General features: G+C 35.9%; 1 protein-coding gene and 1 pseudogene across 1 annotated transcript; one reads left to right on the forward strand and one right to left on the reverse strand.

The window, feature by feature from the left end:
* Positions 1-1,200: 1,200 nt before the first annotated feature.
* Positions 1,201-8,994, reverse strand: LOC133694461 (helicase protein MOM1-like). Its single transcript, XM_062115969.1, has 7 exons — positions 8,770-8,994; positions 7,335-8,150; positions 6,936-7,180; positions 5,947-6,051; positions 2,580-4,754; positions 2,276-2,489; positions 1,201-2,144 (listed from the first exon to the last, which is right to left on the reverse strand). Exons 2-7 carry the CDS (start codon positions 8,140-8,142, stop codon positions 1,372-1,374), a joined length of 4,320 nt encoding a protein of 1,439 aa, XP_061971953.1. The 5' UTR covers positions 8,143-8,150; positions 8,770-8,994; the 3' UTR covers positions 1,201-1,371.
* Positions 8,995-16,013: 7,019 nt separating this feature from the next.
* LOC133693156 (disease resistance protein RPM1-like) lies at positions 16,014-19,199 on the forward strand (annotated as a pseudogene).
* Positions 19,200-21,961: the final 2,762 nt, after the last annotated feature.

The raw sequence follows: 21,961 nt of genomic DNA on the forward strand, positions 1-21,961 counted from the left end.
GAAAGGCCTAACAAAAGCAGTGTATTCTTCCTTTTCATCTTCATAATGCTAACTCAGGGAAAGCTGCCTCTGTTGCACCAACAGTCAAAATAATGTTTCTCCCTAAGATTTTAATGCGGAGCAAAGAGCTAGGAAACAGCAAGATATTGAAGCTATAAAGATATCAGATTCAATGCAGCAGCCAAGCAAGGGTGCTTCATAGCACTCAGTGTCTTTAACCAAATTCACACGATAGAATGTGTAACAAAGAGGTGCTACCTGCTTCAAAACCTGTAAGCTTCAACCTGCAGATTGATCACTCACGTGAATTGCCTAAAACTTTTTAAAGTCAGGTCACATGAATCCTAAAAATAAATCAAATCAATGTGTTCATGACCACCAGAATCATAAATCCCCTAATGCTAATGAGTTTCGTAGATGGATATTTTAGAAGACAAACTACGTCTTAGTGCTCCAACTATAAATCTCATCATTTTTAGCCCTCTAGTTGTGGCGGCTTTTACTTACAATTCAGTCAGACTATATTTTAGGCATCAAACTTAACATTCAGTTAAATGGACCCTAGTACGGGAGCTTAATGCTGGTGGTTTCTGAAACACTCTTAATATTTATTTGTAATAGAGATGTGATTGGTTTTTTTTATTAAAGGTACAATCCTCTAAAGCACAAACCACACCTCATATAAATAAAAAAAATACATGTTTTTTATACAAGTCCTGAAAAAAAAAATACATCTTTATCCCAAACACCCTCTTAAAAGCACACCCGACTGACCCAGAGCCCATCGGTATCTGACCGAAACACCTCTATGATTATAAAGACAGAAACGTTGTCTCTATTCCAAGTAATAACCAATCGCTACCACCATGTTCATGTTCAACTCGACTATTGAAAACACTTGGAAACATTTCTAAACAATCTATCATGATACTTGCAATGAACTTCCCTGAGAACCAAGCATAACTATTTCTTGTAGAGATGACTTCCATAACAATTTTCGAAATCTTCAGTAAAATTTCAACTTTGGATAAAAAGTTACACTGATGAAATCAAAAAATGATTAATTCCACACTCAATGCAAAGTCATTTTGATTAGCATCTTAGAAACAAAACCAGTCAAGGTAGTGCACAGATGATAAGCCTACAAGCATTATAGAAAGAAAAAAATAAAAACCTGAAAAAACTTAAACATCATGAGAATGCGAATAATATGAACTTGCACATAACCTCGGAGAAGCATTCAACTATGTACAGCCACAAATTCTGCAGCAAAAAGGTTAGCAACACAATGAGGACTCGTGGAAGCAGTGCTCCAAAAAACAAAACTACAGATTATGATCTACATTACGAGGATGAAACTAACCAACCACATCAATCATCATCTGATAAACAAACAACCTCACTTTCTTGAGCCAACGGGTTTATGTTATAATTCAAATCTGTTAGCGGGGGAAAACTGCAGGGCTGAGTTGCATCTGTACTTGTTTGATTATCTACATCCATTAACGATTCTGGTCTGGAGAGGGATGTTCTAGAAGGAAAAATTCCCATGCTTTCAAGCAAATTTGTCATAATCTGAGGACCAGATTGTTGCACAGTTGCAGGAGCTACGGAAGGAATCTCTGTGCTCGTTTGATTATCTACATCCATTAACGATTCTGGTCTGGAGAAGGATGTTCTAGAAGGAAGAAGTCCCATGCTTTTGAGCAAATTTGTCATAATCCCAGGACCAGATTGTTGCACAGATGCTGGAGCAAGAGAAGGAAACTCAGAAAGTGTGGGAGAAGTTGTAGGTACATGTTGAAGGATCCCACTTGGGAAGGAAGAAAGACTAGTTGCCGTTATGGATGCTGAAGGTCTAAAATGTTGCAGGTGTGGAGCAGGTGCTCGAATCTCAGTACCAACTTGGAGATTGCTTGTGGTAGGAGAGATGGAGCTGATATGTGGTGGTCTGGTTGGGGTGGCTGAGAAAAGTGCAGAGCAATGAACAGCCTGTAAAGGTGGGGCAGGAGGGGAAGATGTGGGAGTTGTCTGCAAACTAACTGCAGGAAGACCAGTTGAATACGGGCCAGTAACAATAGAAGGTCTCAGTGTAGAAGGCTGGGATGGCTGAAGCAGCTGCTGCATAACACTAGAGGTCATCTCTGCATGCCACCAACATTTCAACCAAGTTTAGGTTCAACCGAGACTCAAATGGATTCATAATTACATTTTCATGACTCATGTTCGCCTTAGTATTATTTTAATATTTTTAATATAAGGACATGTTACCCACCTTGCTGCCTAGATGCCCTATTATCCTTGCACTTGGTCCTGAATGCCTCAGCCAATATCTTATTCATGAGAACTTTGTTTTGATTGTCGTCCATCTCTTTCTTCTTTCGAAGGAATTCATGTTCTAAATCCTGAAGTTTAAAATCATACGTCCTGCGAATTTGAGCGACAACTTCCTGTATCTCCTTCTCGCAATCAGATTTCAGCCGCAGCTTCTGCAAAATAGAAGAGAAATTTTCACATGAAAGGCAAAACCCAAGGTGTGTTTGGAGCACATAATACAACTAGGTCAGAAGAAAACAGACTGTATCTTCGTGGATCTTGATAATTTGGTCTGTTTCTGTGCGTATTCTATCCAATTCATTTTGCAGTGGATCTTGAGACGTGGATACAGGCATTCGAACAGCAGGTGCAGTTGCAGTTGCAGAATGATTGCTAATTCTAGAAGTAACAGGTTCTGTCCTCATGTTTGATATATGCATCTGTGGTCCACCAACAGCCATCAAATCAATAGGCACATGCTGTGCAAATGAAGTTGTAAGCTGTGAACTAGCAGGGGAGTCGATGGATGGTAACAAATGCAGTGTATGCTCTCTGACAGGTGCATCATTTGGAGATTGATTGGACACTACAACAGGTTGGGATGCTGAGGCGTCACTTTGTTGAAAAGCAATCCAGCTATCACAAAATTGTGCAGCTCTATCTTGCAATCTAAAGGGTTCAGTTGGTTGACTACTATCTGAGGCTACAGCAGGCATTCTGTCAATCTCTCTCCAAGTGGGGCCACTCCCCACTTCCACAGCAGTAGCAGTTTCAAAACCTCCTGATGGAAGCACTCCAGCCTGCTGATCAACACCAGTACCACAAGGCAAGGTGGTAACACAAACTCCACTTTTCTCTTGACCAGTGGTACCACTCCCTACTACTGGAGTTTCGCAAACCCCTGATGGAACCACTTCATCCGACTGGTTGACTCTATTGTTTTCAGACACTTCTAACAGAGACTCTCCAGTTTGCAGGTTGACTGCTGCTACATCACAGTGAGACTCTTGATTAAGAATACAGACCACACCATTCTGCTTATCAACTTCAATGGCATTACCCAATTCCACACTGGCTACTCCATCTTTATCCAAAGCTGTGTTATCGGCCTCCTCAGCTTCCGGAGGGGCTGTTTCAGGCACTTCCAATAAAACTTCTCTTCCATCAATGCAAGACGTGGTTCTGGCAGAAGTTTGTCCTTCAGAAGGTGAAGGACTTAAAGAAGCAGCATTCTCCATGCCACCGGTGGAACTAACAATCTCAGTCACTCCCAATGGAAATTCTCTATCAGGCACCATTAATGCAACTCTACCAGAACCGTCTTCAGATGATGATTTATGAATGCTGTTCTCAAGACCATCATTACAGCTGTTAGCCTCAGGTATTCTCAATGTAATCTTCAAATCAGGAATTTGTTCTTCACATGGAGATGAATTTACAGACACAACATCCTCTGAAACATCCCTCGCACATGCAGTCTGAGGCACTTCCAAGGGAACCTCTTGGTCAAGCATGCTGGATGCAGCTCCATTGGACATTGGTTTGGAAGCAGCCATTACCCCAGGGAGTACATCCTCATTTGAACTCACAGTTTCAGGAACTTCCAGGGGAACATCTCCATCTGGCATGCTTTGGACTCGTTTGGGAGTCTGTTCTTTGGAACATGAATTCAAAGTGACAGTGTTTTCTTGATCATATCCAGACTCATTTGCAGGTGGTTTATTTATTAATTCAGCATGTGCCCAGGACTTCACTCCTTCAATCCATTGGGCCTTCCTCTCTTGCAACTTGTTCCTTGTAGCCAGTTGCAACTTCAAAAGATTATTAAGACGCATATCCATCTGCCGTTTAAGCTTTTCGAACTCTTTTGCATATACATTATCCAGCATCTTAAGTTTATCCACTGAACTATTACTGTGTAAACGAATAACAGCTGCCTCTGTTCTTCGCTTATGTTCGAGCTCTGCCTTGTCTTGCTCATACTTCTTTTCAAACTCTTCCCTTTCTTCTTGTTGCCTCTGCAATAGCTTCCTCATCTGTTTATCACATTTCTTTTCAATGTCTTTGATACTTTTTGAGTAATCTTTTTGTGCCAATTCCAGATCAGAAAGGACCTGATCAATGGAGAACTCCTGACCAGATCTGAAGTTTTCAACCTCCATTCTCACTTTTTGCATGTTAGATGGTGTTGACAGTGAAGATCTTCCATTTGACTGATTCTGACTGAAATCTTCTAATGAAAAACCTGAAGCTTTTGGAGAGGCAGCTACCTTACAAGTCCCAGTGCGATAAAGAAATACTTTCCTCAGACATCGAAACTTTGAGTAAACGAAATCTGCCTCGTCTTTCTTGCAGCTGAAATTCAAATGCTCTTTTGCAAGTGCAAGTGATTCTTTGTGATCAAGCTTGTGCTTTAGCATGGAAGCTGCAGTCCAACACTGCAATATGAACAGCACAAAGTAAAGCAGGCCGTCAGCAAAAGGTATCAAACATTATGTGATCACTCACCAGCACAGTTCACAAGGAAGGAAAAAAGAAGGCATGCTCAGTAATTATCACAGATATAGAAAATGCAGAAGCACCAAAAAGCAAGGGATGAACAGAAACATGGAGAGAGAGAGGCATACCACTGAAGTCAAGAATGTCAACACCAAATTTCTTAAATCCAATTAGTATGAAAAACAGAAGGAAAATAATTCATTGACACTGTAGTTTCCATCCTATGATAAAGATCTTACAAGTAGAGGGCAAACTAACTTGTTTTAGTTTGCTTCAGGCACTTTCCCATTAAATTATTTTCTTTCCTGGATAAATAGATAGGACCTAAGAAACAAGAATCATATCTTCCAAGTGTGATTAGAATTTCACATTTCTAATCGACTTATTTCATGTTTACAATTCTTTTTTATCCAGGTCTTCCTACTATTCTTAAATAGAGGATGTAGTAGAATATGAAAGACTTTTTTCATCTTCAAAATAATCAGATATGATAAATTCCAACCTCAATTCAGATAAAAAGCCCGCTCCATAATCCTTCATTACACTGAAACAATCACCTTATTCACAAGGAGTAAATAATGCATTCAACAAAAAGCATACTAGAATGTTTGATATAGGTATTTTTTAAAAATACCTCCCTTGGATTTCCTCAATATGTCAGGTCATATTTTTGGCTGCAAATCTTGTATCCCTAGCGATCCCTCCTCTTTTTAATTCCTATGTACTATTGCTTTAGATCGAAGGTGTAAACTGACCCCAACAGAGGATACAAAAGCTTCAACTCTGCTTGTTAGTTTTCGAAACTCAGTCATTTTACACTTCTTAAAACAACCAGTTGCATTGCAAAAATAGGAATTAACAATTTAGAAAAGGTAGATAACATGTCATGCTTTTAGAGATCTGTCAGATTCAAAACCAACCAGTAAGATATTAAAGCTATTGCAAATGCAATGAACATTTCAAAATATCCTCAAATTCAACAACCATGATCCAAAATGATGTGAACATGGTAAAGCATCGTTTTACAGTAGTGACTGACTTATTATGTTCTAATCAGAGGGTGTAAGAGTTGTGTCACAAGTAAATTAATGATCAAACAGCAGGAAAATAAAGAAAGAAGAAGGTTCTAACCAAGGATATCAGAAATGCCTGCAATAAGCTAGGTGGTTCTCTACTGACATGGTGATTATTCAGTACATATTCCAGAAACTGTTCCACCATGACTTTGACATTTTCCTGAAGGGATAGTGAAACATGTCAACATAACAACATCATAGAAGAAATACCGCTGCATAATCTTGAGATCAATTATAAAAATAATGATGTTTCCTGATACATGACCCAGCAACTTCCAGCAAATTCATAAGTCCAGAGTAAACATGTTAATAAAGTAAAAGAACCCATCAAAGCAGTAAGCATATCATTTCCCTCACTTTTAATAGAGTGAAGATAGAATTTGGTTAATTGAGTCCTGGCAATGTAAGCAAACTAAGACCAGAGAGAGTTTTCTTCTATTTTTTAAGGTTTCCTTTTTCCTTTTATATTGTTACTCTGTGAACCATGAGGTTTGCCTCTCACAACCCAGAGAAACACTAGAGGAGATGGAAAAAATAGCAGATCATCATTGTCAGAATGCTAAGAAACATAAAATATCAAACAAATTTTCCTATTTCAACGGATGACAAGGGAGAGGATTTGTGATGCCATTAAGAGAACAAGAAATTAACAAATAAAAATAAAATTCAAACAAGACATTTGATGGTGATGATATTCCCTTTCAAATAGGAATTGAGTGAAATTGAAATTCAATAGCGCCCAATAATGCAATGCTCTCTAGGCCAAGAAATTCATAGTATCTTTATCTCATTAAGATCTAAAACAGTTATTTCAATCCAATGCCAACAGTAGGGATCATTGCAAGGTTGATGGCTTGAATGCACAAAAAGTAGGCTATTTATTTCTTCTTTATTTCTATGCTTAAAATCAATTCTGAAACCAATTCAAAGTACTAAGAATAGCAGAAGATAGGCAGACCCAATACACCACACCAAAGAACCTACTGCAGCATTCATGAACAAGTGCTAGAGAAATTAACTTCTTCTGAGGGATGAGATGCATACTGGGAGTTGCAAAATTTCACAAAGTTTTGCTATCTCAGGCTTCAAAAAAAGATGGAGACTCTTCTCAGAATCATCATGCAAGTTCCTTCCTCCATTATACCCAACCATGTCGGCTTTCAGTACTTGTGAAAATTTACTAGTCAAATGTGAGAAGTTGGAAACGTGATTCGCATCAGTTGTGTTAAGAAGGCTAATTGAACTTGGCATGACTTGAGACATCTTATGCACTGGAGCTCCAGAAGTTCCTGCAGAAAAAGAGACATTTTATGAAGATTAATTAAAAACTCAAGGAAATCCCACAATGTTTGCCACCTAATACTCTGAGAAGAGTACCATCTGTGTATACAGGATAAGGAACAAAACCAGAACAATTAATCAACAGTGAAACTAGCCGGTTACCTATTAAAGCAGCTTTCAGAGAAGGCGAATCAGTGTTATTGTTGGACACTTTATTGCGCTTCTTTAACCTTTGCCTTTCAGAACATGAATCCACAGAATCAGTTCTGCCGCACTCATATGGAGCTCCATCGCCATCTTCATTTGAAACCATTTCCGTAGCATCAAAATTCAAGTCATCAATACTTCTTTTTTGTTTAGAAGGCATCACTTTGCAACCACTCTTCACCTCAGTATCAACCCCAGGTGTCCTATTTACTATCAGATCTTGGCTACCTTCCAGTTTAGCTTTCTTTTGTTTCTGTTTGAACAGCTCCCTGTATGCACGAGCATCCATTCTCTTAATTCCAACCAGGACAGTTTTGATAACAGGTTTGTCACTGTTTCCAACTTCTTCAGTTTCAAGTTGTTTCACACTCTTCTCTTTCTTGTGCTTTTCCTTCATAATTAAAGAGCCTGAGCTTTTACCACACTTCGTTGAACCAGAAGAACTAGATGACTGATTCTTACCCTTCTCAGGCCTTCTAGAAGGAGTCGGTAAACTTTGTTTCTCAACCAATCTCTCATATTTCCTCGTAACAGGAGGAATTGTAGGGGGGGTCTGCTTCTCAATCCGTTCAGACTTTCTACTACTTGAAGGGCTTGGAGTCAAGTTTTTCTTCAATGATGTTTCTCTAGCTGACTTTCTTAGACCACAAGTATCATTAGCAGCACCCAAACTGCTTGATGATCTGTTACCAATGTTTCTCCCTTTTATATCATTACTTTCCTCATCCTTACTTTTACGACTAAACTTGGTATCATTTCCCATCCTGCAAGCTGTAAACCACAAACAACAACAACAACATGAGATTCCATTAAATAAACCAGGTCAGGCTTAACATTGATGTTTCACAAGCAATTGACCAAACTAAACCCAAGTATCCCTACATTGGCAAATCAACCCCCCACTCTTCCACTTACATTCAACCCCATAAAAAAATTACTATATTTGAAGCAATCTTACAAAAACTTAGACCGGATATTCTTGGAAATTATGAACAACATTCTCATAAAGAAAAAAAATATTAATTATTAGAATTTCCAAGTACAATATTCTCATAAAAGAAAAAAAATTGCCTAAAAAAATTAATTCTTAGAATTTCCAAGCCAAAAAGTTCTCAAAAAGAAAGAATAATAGCAAAATCAATGAAAGGCTTAGAAGACATCAACAATGTACAATCAAGGCTGCATGTTCATTTCAATCACTGCAATGCCATTCATAATCACTGAACCACAAGAACCTAACGAAAAAATCAACAGAAACTAAACCAAAATTACGCTAAACAAAACCCTAAGTCACTGAAAAAATTATTTTTTTCCTTTTCAATTTCAGATTAAAAACCCTATCAGAAGGAGGGGGAGGAAAGGGGTGGATGAGATTGGAGTTCTAACTTACCGGAGAGAGGATCGTTGGGAGGTCACCGGATTTAGTCTTCCGACGGCATTTGACTGCCGGAGTCTTTAATTGCCGAGTAGAAATGAGTACTGAGTTGATAAAACTTTACCAATGAACAGGCCCGCAGGGGAGGGGTTAATGATCAATGGCACGCTTTGTACCTGCCCAGTTGGGAGGTTACTTAGATGTTAACCTTTAGTCCTTCTACTTTACTTGTATTCAATTTAGTCCAACACTAGAAGGATTGGGTACCACGGTCGGACTCGGTAGCAATCATTGTTTTAAAACCTGATCTCTTAATTTTTGTGATCTAAGGTCTAAACTAAGCCAGATTTTAATAAAAGTGAAAGAAGAATTGATTTGTTACGACTTGATTAAAAACTTATGCTGATTCTTTACCTGATAAAACTCAGTAAAAATCTTTGATGTTTTTTTATAAATAATAATCTTAATTTTATTTTTTTATATAAAAAAATAGATTAATTAAAATTAATTTGAGTTAATTGAATATTGATTCGTAACCATAAACTTGTTTTGCAACTCAACAAATAAACATAGATAGAAATTAGCTTATCAACTCAGGAAATAGTAATATAAAAATCCATATTTAAAATCTGATTTAGAAACTTGATAATCATAGATTGAATTCATGTTATCATAAGTTGAAAAGCTTAAACTAAAAAACAAAAAATAAATTTTTTTAATAATGTTTTCTCAATAGTCAAAGTTTTTATTGTTGACAACTGTCAATTACAAGTAAAGAGATAATTTGTCATAATTGAGGGAACTATAATGAGTGTGTTTATTTTTTTAAATATTTTTTGTGATTATGGTTATGATTTTGAAAAAATAAGTTTGAAAAAAAAAATGATTAGGTGTGATTAGTTGGATTAAGATATGTATCTGGTAAAAATTGTAATTGAGATTTATATGCAATAAAAAATATGTATAAAATGTTTGGTTGTGATTGATTTTCAAAAATATTTTTTTACTTGAAAATACATTAAAATATTTTTTTTATTTTTAAAAAATTATTTTTAATATCAGCGTATCAAAATAATTTAAAAATACAAAAAAATTAACTTAAAGTAAAGAAAAAATAAAAAAAAATTAAATTAAAAAAAAAAATTTGAAACACAAAAACAAACAGAGTTTTACAAAATTTAATTAAAAAAACATGTAAAAACTACTTCATAAAAATTTTATTTCAAACTTAATTTTTTAATAAGTCTCACAACATAAAATGTTATTTGATATATTATCAAATACTTTAATGTGTTTTTTATACCACGAATACAGAAGTTAAGACTAAGCAAACACACCCTTCACTACAATGCAATGTTTTTTTAATAAACTATGTAACTTTAATATACATGAAAATGGAAGATACTGGAGGTTGATAATTGATGTGATGTTAATCCACTTAACAACCAATGATTCTGAACTTGTTTCCTGTCATTGATCTGAATTAGATTTAAAAACTATAATACAAAGGTTAACTTGATAATTATATATTGAATTCATGTTTGCATTTGCTTAAACTATATATAAAAGCACAAAATTAAAATTTTAAATAATTTTTTCATCGATAGTCAAAGTTTTAGTTGTTGACTTAACTGTCAATAACAAATGGAGACACAATTTGTCATAATTGAGGGAACAATATTTAACTACAATGTATTTTTTTCAATGTATCTTTAATATACATGAAAATGAAAGACATTGAAGGTTGATAAATGATGTTAACTCACGTACATATTTAAAATAATTATTGTTAAATCACTTACATGTTTAAACATATGCCACATAAATTTTAAATTTAATATTCTTAAGTATAGTAAATAAAAATTAGATAAACATATACTTTGAAGATTAGCTTGTAAGGTGATTTTTTAAAATATATATCTGAAATGAAAACAACAAAATAAAAATAATATGTATAAAAAAGATAGAATATAGATGAAAAACACTTGAAATAAAAACCTTTAAATGTTGTACATATTATCTTACAAGGAAGAAAAAAAGTAATTTTTTTTATTAATCTATAGAAAATATCAATATATATAAGCTAAATAACCTTATTATAATTTCTTCCTGTCCCACATCATTAATGAATATAAAACACTATGTTGTAACTCTGGGGTATAACTCAGCTGATCAGACTCTGACTTTGTTTCCCAGAAATTATTAGTTCGAGTTTCACAAATCTCAGAGCCACTGATGATTTACATGATCGTTAACTTCAGGGCCCATGAGATTAGTCAAGGTATACACAAACTGACCCAACACTTATAGTAATTAAAAAAAAACCACTATATTGTACCTCTAATATCGTCTTAGCTTTACAACCTTAAGTTAACACGCAGAACTATAGCGAGCAAACACACTGTAAGATATCAGTTCAAAGAGAAATAGTATATATAAAACCAATTAATGACTCAATTTGATCACAACTCAAGTTTGTTTATATCTATAGAATCTGCAATTTGCTTTCGAGATCAGCTATGACCTCAGAAGTTGGCAAAAATCTGTGAAACCCCTCCAGCAAATCAGGATAGTCTGCAAACTGCTCAACCACATCTCTGTACACATCAGCCACGTCCTTGCACTTGTTTCTGTATGCACATAATGTCATCAAAAAGTCTTTGTAAGCCTCCTTGTTAATGCGCTTCTGCACCTTCCTTACAAAATCGACAGCTTCTTCATGGTCTATAGTAAGCTTCTCTGCGGCCATTAATGCTTCTTAATTGATGCAATTCTGAGAAGGTTAGAAAGCCGAATAAAAGAACAGATTACCCTAATTATTATTATTATTGTTCTTGTATTAATCAGAGCACAATATTATATATATTTGTGCCCTATCAACTCTAATTAAGTCGGCCTCCTATCGTGGTTATTACCTGCAGGGCATTAAGCCTATCCAATAGAATAAGCATTAAAAATATATACATATCTTGCCCATACCCGTTAAGAAACCAACCACCTCTCAAGTCTCAACCCATGGCCCAAAGCATTTGAAGTCCTTATGTTCAAATGCTTTTCAAACTAGGTGGATCAATGCTGATGTTTATTATAAGTTAAAATTCTAAGAAATAAGAATATTATAAATATAGAAAGATTTTTAAAATATTTAATTTTGTTTTGATTTATTTTTATTTTTCAAAAGCTTATTATAAATCTTTAGATAGAAAATAAACTAGAAAACCCCTAATAATAATGAATAGAAAAAAATATTCCTTTCAAATCAAATAGGGGGAAAAAACTATAAAAGCTTCATAATAATGAATAGGAAAATAAAATTAACAAAGTAAATTATTTATTTTCCTAAAAAAGTTTCTATATCAAATGTTTGTTTTTCTTTGGGTTTTTTTTTTTTTTTTGCAATTAGGTTGTCAACTATAGTTATTAAATCCAACTCTACCTCTACCCAATGGTTTGACTCTTAAAATCCATGAGTGGAGCAAAGTTTTGATTTGATCTAATTTTGACATTATTCTCTAACCAAATCCAAATAACTTTCAAATTAATATGCAACTCAATGCATATACTTATATTCAAAATCCAAATTAATGGGTCTTATCCTGATCTATTTTATTGCTCCGGAATAAATTATATTGATTTTAATGGGTCTTATCCACGTATAATATATATTTATTTTCAGTCTACTACTCATCTATTATTTCTCATTTTGCATAATCCTAGCCATTAACTTGAAATGTTATATAAGTCAAGATTTAACTAGTGTTATGTATTAGGGTATGCTTGATACGTGGGTAAAGGAGTTTTCCATCTCTTGAAAGAAGTTTAAGCTTTAATCTCAAAAGCGGAGTTAAATGGTAACTTTATGGAGGGAGGAAGGGGTAAGAAAATGATTTACAAATGGGAGAGATATGGAGGTAGCTAGGTTGGAAGGGTGAAAAAATGATAATGATAAGATTTCAGAAGTAGAAAATAATGTCAATTATAATACGACGTTAATTGTAATGGGTTTCTTTCAAGAGCAAAATTATGATTTTCGTGTTAGAAAAATAATATAAGAAAATAATTTTGGTAGGAGTAACTCTGTATCAAATTTTAGACCTAGAGGCATCAGGGCTTGTAGCCCAGCGGCAGAGGCAAGGTTTCCTTGCCTCTGTCACCTGGGTTCGAGTCCTAGCGTGCACGCTTGTCACCCCTGCGGTGTCTTACATGCCTACTGGACTTGCAGGGTGTTCAGTGGGTTCGAGGATTAGTTGTGGTGCGCATAAGCTGGCCCGGACACCTCGGGTTACCAAAAAAAAAAAAATTAGACCTAGAGTGGATTATAGTGATAAAAAAATGTTGTATTATAATGAAGAAGACTATATTCAGTATCACTGCGAGAAGGAGAAAGCCAATGTAGAAGAACTGAAGCTAAGGAGCAAGAAGTCTAGAGATGCTGCGATTGTACAAATTATAAAGATGTTCTCATGGTTTATGAAGGCGATGAGGTTTTGAGAAATTCATGAACTTTAGATTCTGCACTCTCTTTTCATACTTGTTTAAAGAAATAATGGTTTAATATTTATAAAAAAAAAAATGATGAAAATTTTATCACACAACAATCTTGCTCGATCTATACCTGCAACGTTCTCAAATTTGAAACAAATTGAGAGTTTAGATCTTTCTTATAATAACTTGAATGATATCATCTCTCAACAACTTACTGAAATTACTATATTGACAGTTTTTAGTATGACGCACAATAACTTGTCAAGTAAGACTCTCAAGAAAAATTATCAGTTTGAAACCTTCGATGAAAGCAGTTACGAAAAAAATCCATTCTTATGTGGATTTCCATTGCAAAATAATTGTAATAAAGAAGAATCACCATGGCAGCTAAAGGATAATGATGAACAAGAAGATGATGGTTTCATAGACCTGAAGTTTTTCTATATCAATTTTGGTATATATTATATAGTTGTGGTGATGACGATTGCAGCAATTATTTACATCAATTTATATTGGCGAAGCAGGTGGTTTTACTTCATTGAAAACTGCATAGATTCTAGCAATTATCTTGCAAGGTGGCTAGTTTTCGCAAGTTCTCCAACTTCAGAAGGTGAATTTGTTACTGGGGAGACGATTGTTTGTCCTGTATGTCTAGCTAGTGGATGGTTTATAGTGTACTGTCTCTAAGCTCAGCCTTTTTATTTGATCAGTTATTTGGGCTAAAAATATAAGCTGGACTTCTCATTCCTTATCCATTAGAAAGGGAACTGATTTGCATGATTACTCTTTCAACTCTCAAGACTAGTCTAAAAATAAAATTAAAAGTGACCTGCGTCTGCATTCAACTCTCATTCTCGCAACTTTGTTAATTTGCGAGGAGAGAGGACTTGATTAAGTTGTATAAAGGGAATGATAATACTGTAAATTGCCAAAATCACTACTAAGTACAAACAAAATATTCTATGCATGTGTGACAACACTTATCTGCATTTGTTTCAAGGGCGACCCCACCTCAGCTATTCAATCAAAGCACTGAAATCGGAGCAAGAAGATCCACCTTCTTAAACAGCAGTCCTGGTCGTTTCTTCTAGCTTCTTTGTTCTGCTCCTCATTTCCTCTGCTTCTCTACGGCTTCACTTTTAACATGATCTCCATGCACTGCAAGCCATTCCTTCACTCGAACACCAACTCCAGTTTTTAAAACATCAGTCACCAACTTTTCATTATGGAATTGCTCAGCAAAACGGCAGTCACCATCCTCAATGAGTCACAAATGCACCTATTACTTCATGATCAAGAATCAAAACTTGGAGTGCCCATCCTCTAATAATTAGGCCTTTGCCTTCCATTGTTCCCTCAAATCCTTCAGGTAAACAATCTTCCTTGTCTTCTTGACCCTTTTTGCTTCTTCTAACTACCCAGATAAATTGATGCCCAGAAGCTTCGAGACCTGCTGCAATCAGTGAAGTTTGCCATGCTTCCAAAGCAAATATAAACAACTGAATTTGGTTTCTTTGAGTCGAGTCACTTCAACTGAATTTGCCATGTTGAGCAATTGAGGCTTCTTTTCCTCTTCCTGCTTTATCTTCATTGTCTCTATTGCATAGTGAAACCAGGCCCACATTAATTCACACCCTCTTTAATTGACCCAACAAGACAATGTCCTAACCATACGGGTTCCTCTTCTACAGATTCATGGATCACTTTATGCAAAGCAGAGGAATGATTTTCTGGAAAAAGAGTGTCTTGGGAACTTACAGTAGATTTCGTTGGAGCTCTTCTCTCAGGACGTAGCATAGCTTCTTGAATCTCTGTTTCTAATCGGAACAGGGTAGCAACGAGAAGCTTGGAGTGGTCGCAGAATGCCTTTCTTTTGTTCATGAGGCTGCCTGTCGAAACGCTGAAGATTTGCCAGCAACTTGTAGGAATCAAATCAAAGCCCCTTTTAAAAATTTAATGACCAAAGGAAGAAAATAAAAAAAATCTGCCTTGTGTTTAAAAAAACACCTCCCTTCTGTTTCCTCAACATGTCAGTTCATATTTTGGTTGCAAATCTTGTACCCCTAGCGATCCCTCCTCTTTTCTAATTCCTGTGTGCTATTGTTTTAGATCTGAGATTAAACTGACCCCAACAGAATATACACTCTATACCCAATCTATGTAGTATGATGAAAATACATAATATTTCTTCTTACATACCAAAAAAATATTTATTTTCAGTACACTACTCACCTACTATTTCTTTAGTTTTCTTCTTGGGCATAATCACCAAACTTAAATTATCTGTAACATTTACAGACTCTGATGACTGATTGCTGAAATTTCATTTTTTTTTTCTGTTTGTTGAGCAAGTCCAAGCAAGCACTAGGATAACTTACTAGTGAAAAATATTAAACTGGTGAAAAATATTAATCTACAATTTATACTTACTGATAACATGCATGTAGATATCTTATTGGTTGGTTTTACAATTAACACTTTCTAATTTATAAAACCAGGAGTAAATCACAAATATCAGAGGTTGAGGTAGCTTCCTGCCCATGTGAAAACACAAGAACGACAGGTTAAATTTGACCACATGTTATCCTATTGAAATATGACGTGTGTTGTTGGACACATGCCAAGCACATTATCACATGAACAATGAATCAGCAGAAGGAATTTTTAGTTAGATATTAGTCTTAAGATTTAAAATTAAAAAAAAAATTATAATTTTTTAAATACCATATCAGCCCCCTAACTTGTAAAAATGACAAATGATACCACTGGGCTATATGTGAGGCCTTAATTTGCCTAGGGCCATATGGTCCACATAATAATTTTCTTAGATGAAAAAAATGTTATCTTTCATGCGCAATGAATCAGTAGAAGGAATTGTTAATTAAGCTTGGAACCCTGTAGCAAACATCTGAGATAGAAACTGCATCAAGGGTTTTTGTTTTTCCGTTCTTCAAATTTTTGGCGAGAGAAAAGAGATCAGGATTGGTGATTCTGGAGCAAGTAGCCATGGCCATGATCGCAGTGCAGGTGGCGCTCGAGAAACTGGCTTCCTTTGTAGCAGAAGAAACACGGTTCTTGGGAGGAGTTAGAGGGGGAATCGTTGAACTACAGGATGATTTGTATAGCATGAAATCTTTCCTTCAGGATGCGGAAGAAGGGAGTGAGAGTGATCAAGGACTGAGAGCCTGGGTCAAAAAAGTGAGAGATGTGGCTTATGATGCTGAGGACATTCTTGAAGAGTTCATGCTCCGGTTTGCTCCATCTCACGGGAGTGGTTTTATCCATTATCTTCGCAATTCATATCGTTCCATCCGTAAGTTAAGTGCACGGCACCGGCTGGCAGTCCAGTTACAAAGCATTAAAGCAAGGGTGAAAGCCATTTCTGAGAGAAGAAATGCATTTTCTTTGAATAGGATAGACATGCCATCAACCTCCGGTGCTACCGTAGAGAAATGGCATGATCCCCGGTTAGCTGCTCTTTACTTAGATGAAGCTGATGTCGTGGGAATTGAGAACCCAAAACATCTACTGGTTTCGTGGCTTGTAGAAGGAGAAGAAAAGCTCTCCAGTATCTCTGTGGTTGGAATGGGTGGGTTGGGAAAAACAACCCTCGTAAAGAAAGTCTATGACAGCCACCCCATCAGAAGAAGCTTTGATACCCATTCTTGGGTTACAGTTTCCAAATCGTTTGCATCCACGGAGCTTCTACGAGTTGCTCTGCAGGGGTTTCTGGTGACAGCAAACGAACCTGTTCCGGATAATTTGCAATCAATGACTGACTTCCAATTAATTGATGCTCTAAGAAATTATCTATGGAGAAGGAGGTATGTCATTGTTTTGGATGATATATGGAATGTAAACGCTTGGGAAACAATAAAGTATGCATTTCCTGATTGTAACTGTGGTAGTAGAATTATCTTCACTACACGTTTAAGTAACTTGGCTGAATCTATAGAGAACACTAGACATGTTTATGAACTCCTTTACCAGAAAATGAAGCTTGGACCCTCTTTTGTATGAAAGCCTTTAGAGGGGAACATAAGGCTGTATGCCCTCCAGAACTGGAAGAGATGTCTCGAAATATCTTAAAGAAGTGTGAGGGATTGCCACTTGCAATTGTAGCAATAGGAGGCCTACTGTCGAAGAAGAAAAACCGAGGTTTGGAATGGAAGAAAGTCCATGACTGCCTAGCTACAGAATTGAAAAGTAACAACGACCTTGGGAGTCTACGTAGAATACTTCAACTAAGTTATGATAATCTTCCTTACTACCTCAAACAGTGTTATTTGTATTTAAGTGTTTTTCCAGAGGATTATTTGATAAAAAGAAGGAAGTTGATCCGGCTATGGATAGTTGAAAGGTTTGTGGTAGAGAAGCAAGGCTTTACATTGGAGGAAGTAGCAGAGGAATACCTTAATGAACTCGTGAATAGGAGTTTGATCCAAGTGGTAGAGAAGAATTATTTTAATAGGGTCAAGACATGTCAGATATGAGATTTCCTTATGATAGCAAACGGAACAAGAATCAGCAAGAATGAGAAAGTTCGGCGTCTATCAATCCATGAAAACTCTGAGGAAGTACAATCAGATATGAGATTTCCTTATCTGTGGTCTTTGTTGTCATTTTCTTCACATCATTCTTTGGAGCACGGTTTTCGCAATTACAAACTGTTGAGAGTATTGAATTTAGATCGAGCTCCCGTTTCCACCTTCCTACCTGAATTGGTTGAACTGATTCATTTGAGATACTTAAGTTTGAGATGGACCATGATAAGTGAGCTTCCAGAGTCCATAAGGAAGCTCAAGTACTTGGAAATACTGGATTTGAAAAGGAGTCCTGTATCTTCTTTGCCTGCTGGGATCACACAATTGACATGTCTTTGCCAGCTCCGTAACTATCGATACATTTTCCAGTCCTCGTCGTTCTTCCCAGACACTCATGGAATGAGAGTTCCATCAGGAATAGGAAGATTGACGAGCCTGCAGAAATTGGGAAGCGTCGAAGTGAATGAAGATTATGAGTTAGTCAGGGAGTTGGGAAAGCTAACTCAGTTGAGAAGGCTGGGCATTTTAAAGCTAAGAGAAGAGCAGGGAATGGATCTCTGTTATACTTTGGACAGATTGAAACACCTTACTGCATTGTATCATTTTAAAGCTAAGAGAAGAGCACGGTTTTCGCAATCTCAAATGTAGTCTTCCAGCTTTACCAGGATGGATAGCTTCACTCCAGTATATTTCCAAGCTAGTGCTTCAATATTCTAATTTGAAAAGTGATCCTCTCAAGGTCCTCCAGAAATTGCCTAGTTTGGTGATGCTTGAACTCTGTCAAGCTTATGCAGGGGAAGAACTGTGTTGTGATCCTAGTGGATTTTCAAAGCTGAAGAGGCTAGGTCTCCATGAACTGGAGAGATTGCGGCGCATCAGAATAGCAAAAGGATCAATGCCTGGGTTAGAGAGGCTAGACATCACAGCATGCACGGTGCTAGAAACTGTGCCGGATGGGATTGAAAACCTGAAAAATATAGAAGACCTGGTTCTGTGGTATATGCCTTCAACATTCATCAAGACAATAGAGAGGCACCGTGGTGAAGATTTCTGGAGAGTTCAACATATCACAACAATCACCCGTATCTACGAGAGCCAGGGGAGACGGGTCTCTGAAGCTCTTCTGTAATTAGAGGGGTTAACTACGGAGAGGATACAGTTTCCGGAAAATTATAATCTCTGTCAAGTTCCTCAGGTCTGTACAGACGTTTCATCATGCAATGCTGAGCCTCAGAAAACAGAAAACTGAAAACTGCTGCTCTTCCGTCCTCTTCTCTGCTCCTTTGTCTCTGTTTTGCTGTTGTTGAATCTTCCAACCTGCTATCTTGCCCATGTTTGTCACCAGTAAATTCTTAACACCGTCAATTTCTAGAGATCAATACGAGTATATTTGAGACGTGTCAAATGTTTATTTTATATTTTATCAAATTTTCACAACTTGAGTTCGTTTTGCAAGTTCACATCAACTTTTTTATGCTGGTTTTGTTTTATTCGTTTTGTAGTAATTTATTTATATTTTTTAATTTAAAAAAAAATGATGAGAAAAAATAAAAATAACTAAAGATTCAAAAAGAAAAAAAATAGAGCTAGAGTTCTGATCTTGATCCAAGTGTGATAAGATTTTTCAAAAGATATGTAGATGTGAAAGAGAGACGCAATATTGCCTCTTGGACCAGGTGATGGTATACAAGTAGACCTTCATGAATAAATGACATAAGCAGTCCAGGGAAAGTAAACAGTCTGTACAATTAACTATTAAAAAAGAAAAAAAGGGTCCAAACCTATGAAGTAGAAGATCATTGTTTATTGGATTAGTACTTTGAAATCCTAAACTCGTTTTGTTATTAGAACAAAAGGGTAAACCAACCTTTTGACTTTGGTACGTAGAAGCAGAGTATCCAACTTTGAGCCATAAAGACAGTCTGAAGCGAAAAAAATGAGAAGCCTCTACCACTCACAAGCAACCAATCACGGCAAAGAAGCCTCTACTCTGCCACCAGAAGATCTTGTTTGGAAAAGGAGTAGAGAAGATACTTGCAAGTAAAAAAAAATCCCTGGCCTAACATATAGCAAGCCTACCTCTTTCTTTCTTGGGCTGACAGTCATCCATTGTTCAATCCACTTTATATATATCCTTTTCAATTTCATACTGAAATATTTGGAAACCAAAATGTGTTGCCACATAATGAGAGAACCGAAAGTTGAAGGTGTAACAGCACATTGATCCCTTTTCAATTTCATACTGAATTAATCCTGACTTCCTATCAAGAAGCAAAAAAAAAAAAAAAAACCCAACCCACAAGGGTGACTTCTTGATTGAGAGAGGTGAGCTAAGAACTTGTGAGACAAATATGGTTCAAGTCTCAAATGGAAATTGAGCAAGAAAATCTCCTTTTCCCATCCTTGCGTGTCCTAATCAGAGCCCATGGCTCCGATTTCATTTGACAGATGTACCAAGCTGACTACATGCCTGACAAAGGTTTTTCGCACGCAAGGGCAGAACTAGGGGGAGGCGAGTAGGAGTTTGGGTCCTTACAAAATATTTTAAATTTTTAATGTTTAAATATAGGATAATATAATATATTTTTATTTTAAATAAATAAATTTTCTAATAATAAATTATATCTTGAGTTTTGACCCTCTATTATATAATTTTAGCTCCGTCCCTGGTCGCACGTGTGCGGTATCGCGGTGAGTTATTTTCTTAGATCTGGAAATATTAAGGACAAGAAATTCTTGTCCTTTATCGATGGAAAGAGAGAATAAGAGTCGTTACCTAATATTTTGATCACTAGAAACCCTAACTGGTATCAAAGATTAAACACGTGGACTGATTGTGCAAATGGAAGGTATTAACACCCTTAATATACTTTATATGAGGTAAATTGCTTTGCTTAATTGTCTGATAAAAATTAAGATATTGTTATATTTTTTAAGTATTGGTCTGTTTAAAATTTAAAAAAAATCCTCCTGAATAAAGAGATCCTTATCTTATTAGGTAAAAATCTAACTGTTCTAATATCAATAAAATAAAGAACTACCTTTTATTTAATATTGAGAATACATTTAATGTATAAGTTCGTAATCCAAGATATTAAAAGATAATAAAATAATTTTTTCTGAGATTTTTAAAATACAAACCTAGTTCTCATATCTTTAACAAACTGGTTATTAAAATCTAAAACACATGCTAATACATATTTTTTTTATTCTGTTTGTTGAGCCAGTCCAAGCAAGCACTAGGATAACTTACTGGTGAAAAATATTAATCTAATTTACACTTACTGATAACATGCATGTAGGACCAAATTCATTTTGATGGGATAGAGATTGATGCAGTGGATAATTGGGAATCTTGACTTCACAGGTCTACGAAGAAGAAAAACAAGCGCCAGTGGATGATGAGATTAAGAGACAAGTTGGAGGAGCAACCCGTTCCACAAGCTTTGAAAAAAAAAAAAAACAAATAATAGACTAATGAAAATAATAGTAAGGGCCAAGATCAAATCAACTGCTCGAACAATCACAATTTATTTTAATTATGTTAAAGAGTTTATGTTAAAAAATAATTTTTAACATTAAAAATAAGAGGAGTTTATTTTGTATTTGACTTTAAATATATTTATTAACCATGTTTTAAAAAACAATTTCGTCAAATAGAATCAATATTACAGGATTATGTTTAGTTAATCGTGTAATTTATAATAAAGATAAATTTAACATTTTTTTTTTTGCAAGCCATTAATATTGTCTTTTGTTTTCATTTTATTGGCGACAGGCGGTGGTTGCTGCCTTTCTCCTCCACTGTGCAGAGACACGCGGATCTCCTTTTTTTTTCTTTCGCTCTTCTTCCTCGTCTCTTTTCTGTTTCTTCCCTGCTGGTTCTTCTTTTTTCTGTTTTTTTTCTTTCCTCTTCTCTTCCCCTCCTCTGTTCTCCCCTGTTTTTCTTCCAACTCTCAAAATTCCCCCCTCCTGTTCCTTCGTGTCTGCCTCTGTCTCATTTACCTCCCCACAACCATTCCTCCTCCAAAACGTCCCCAGCGTCTGTTATTTATAAGGGCAGGGGAGAGGTAGCCATCCTATCATGTCCAAGCACAGGGTGAGGTGGCATGGAGCGACCTCTGTTTTCTTTTCTTTTTTTAAAAAAGTGTGTGAAACAGTGATGGCCAATGTTTTCA

This window comes from Populus nigra, chromosome 5, assembly GCF_951802175.1.
Source record: "Populus nigra chromosome 5, ddPopNigr1.1, whole genome shotgun sequence".
NCBI lineage: Eukaryota > Viridiplantae > Streptophyta > Magnoliopsida > Malpighiales > Salicaceae > Populus > Populus nigra.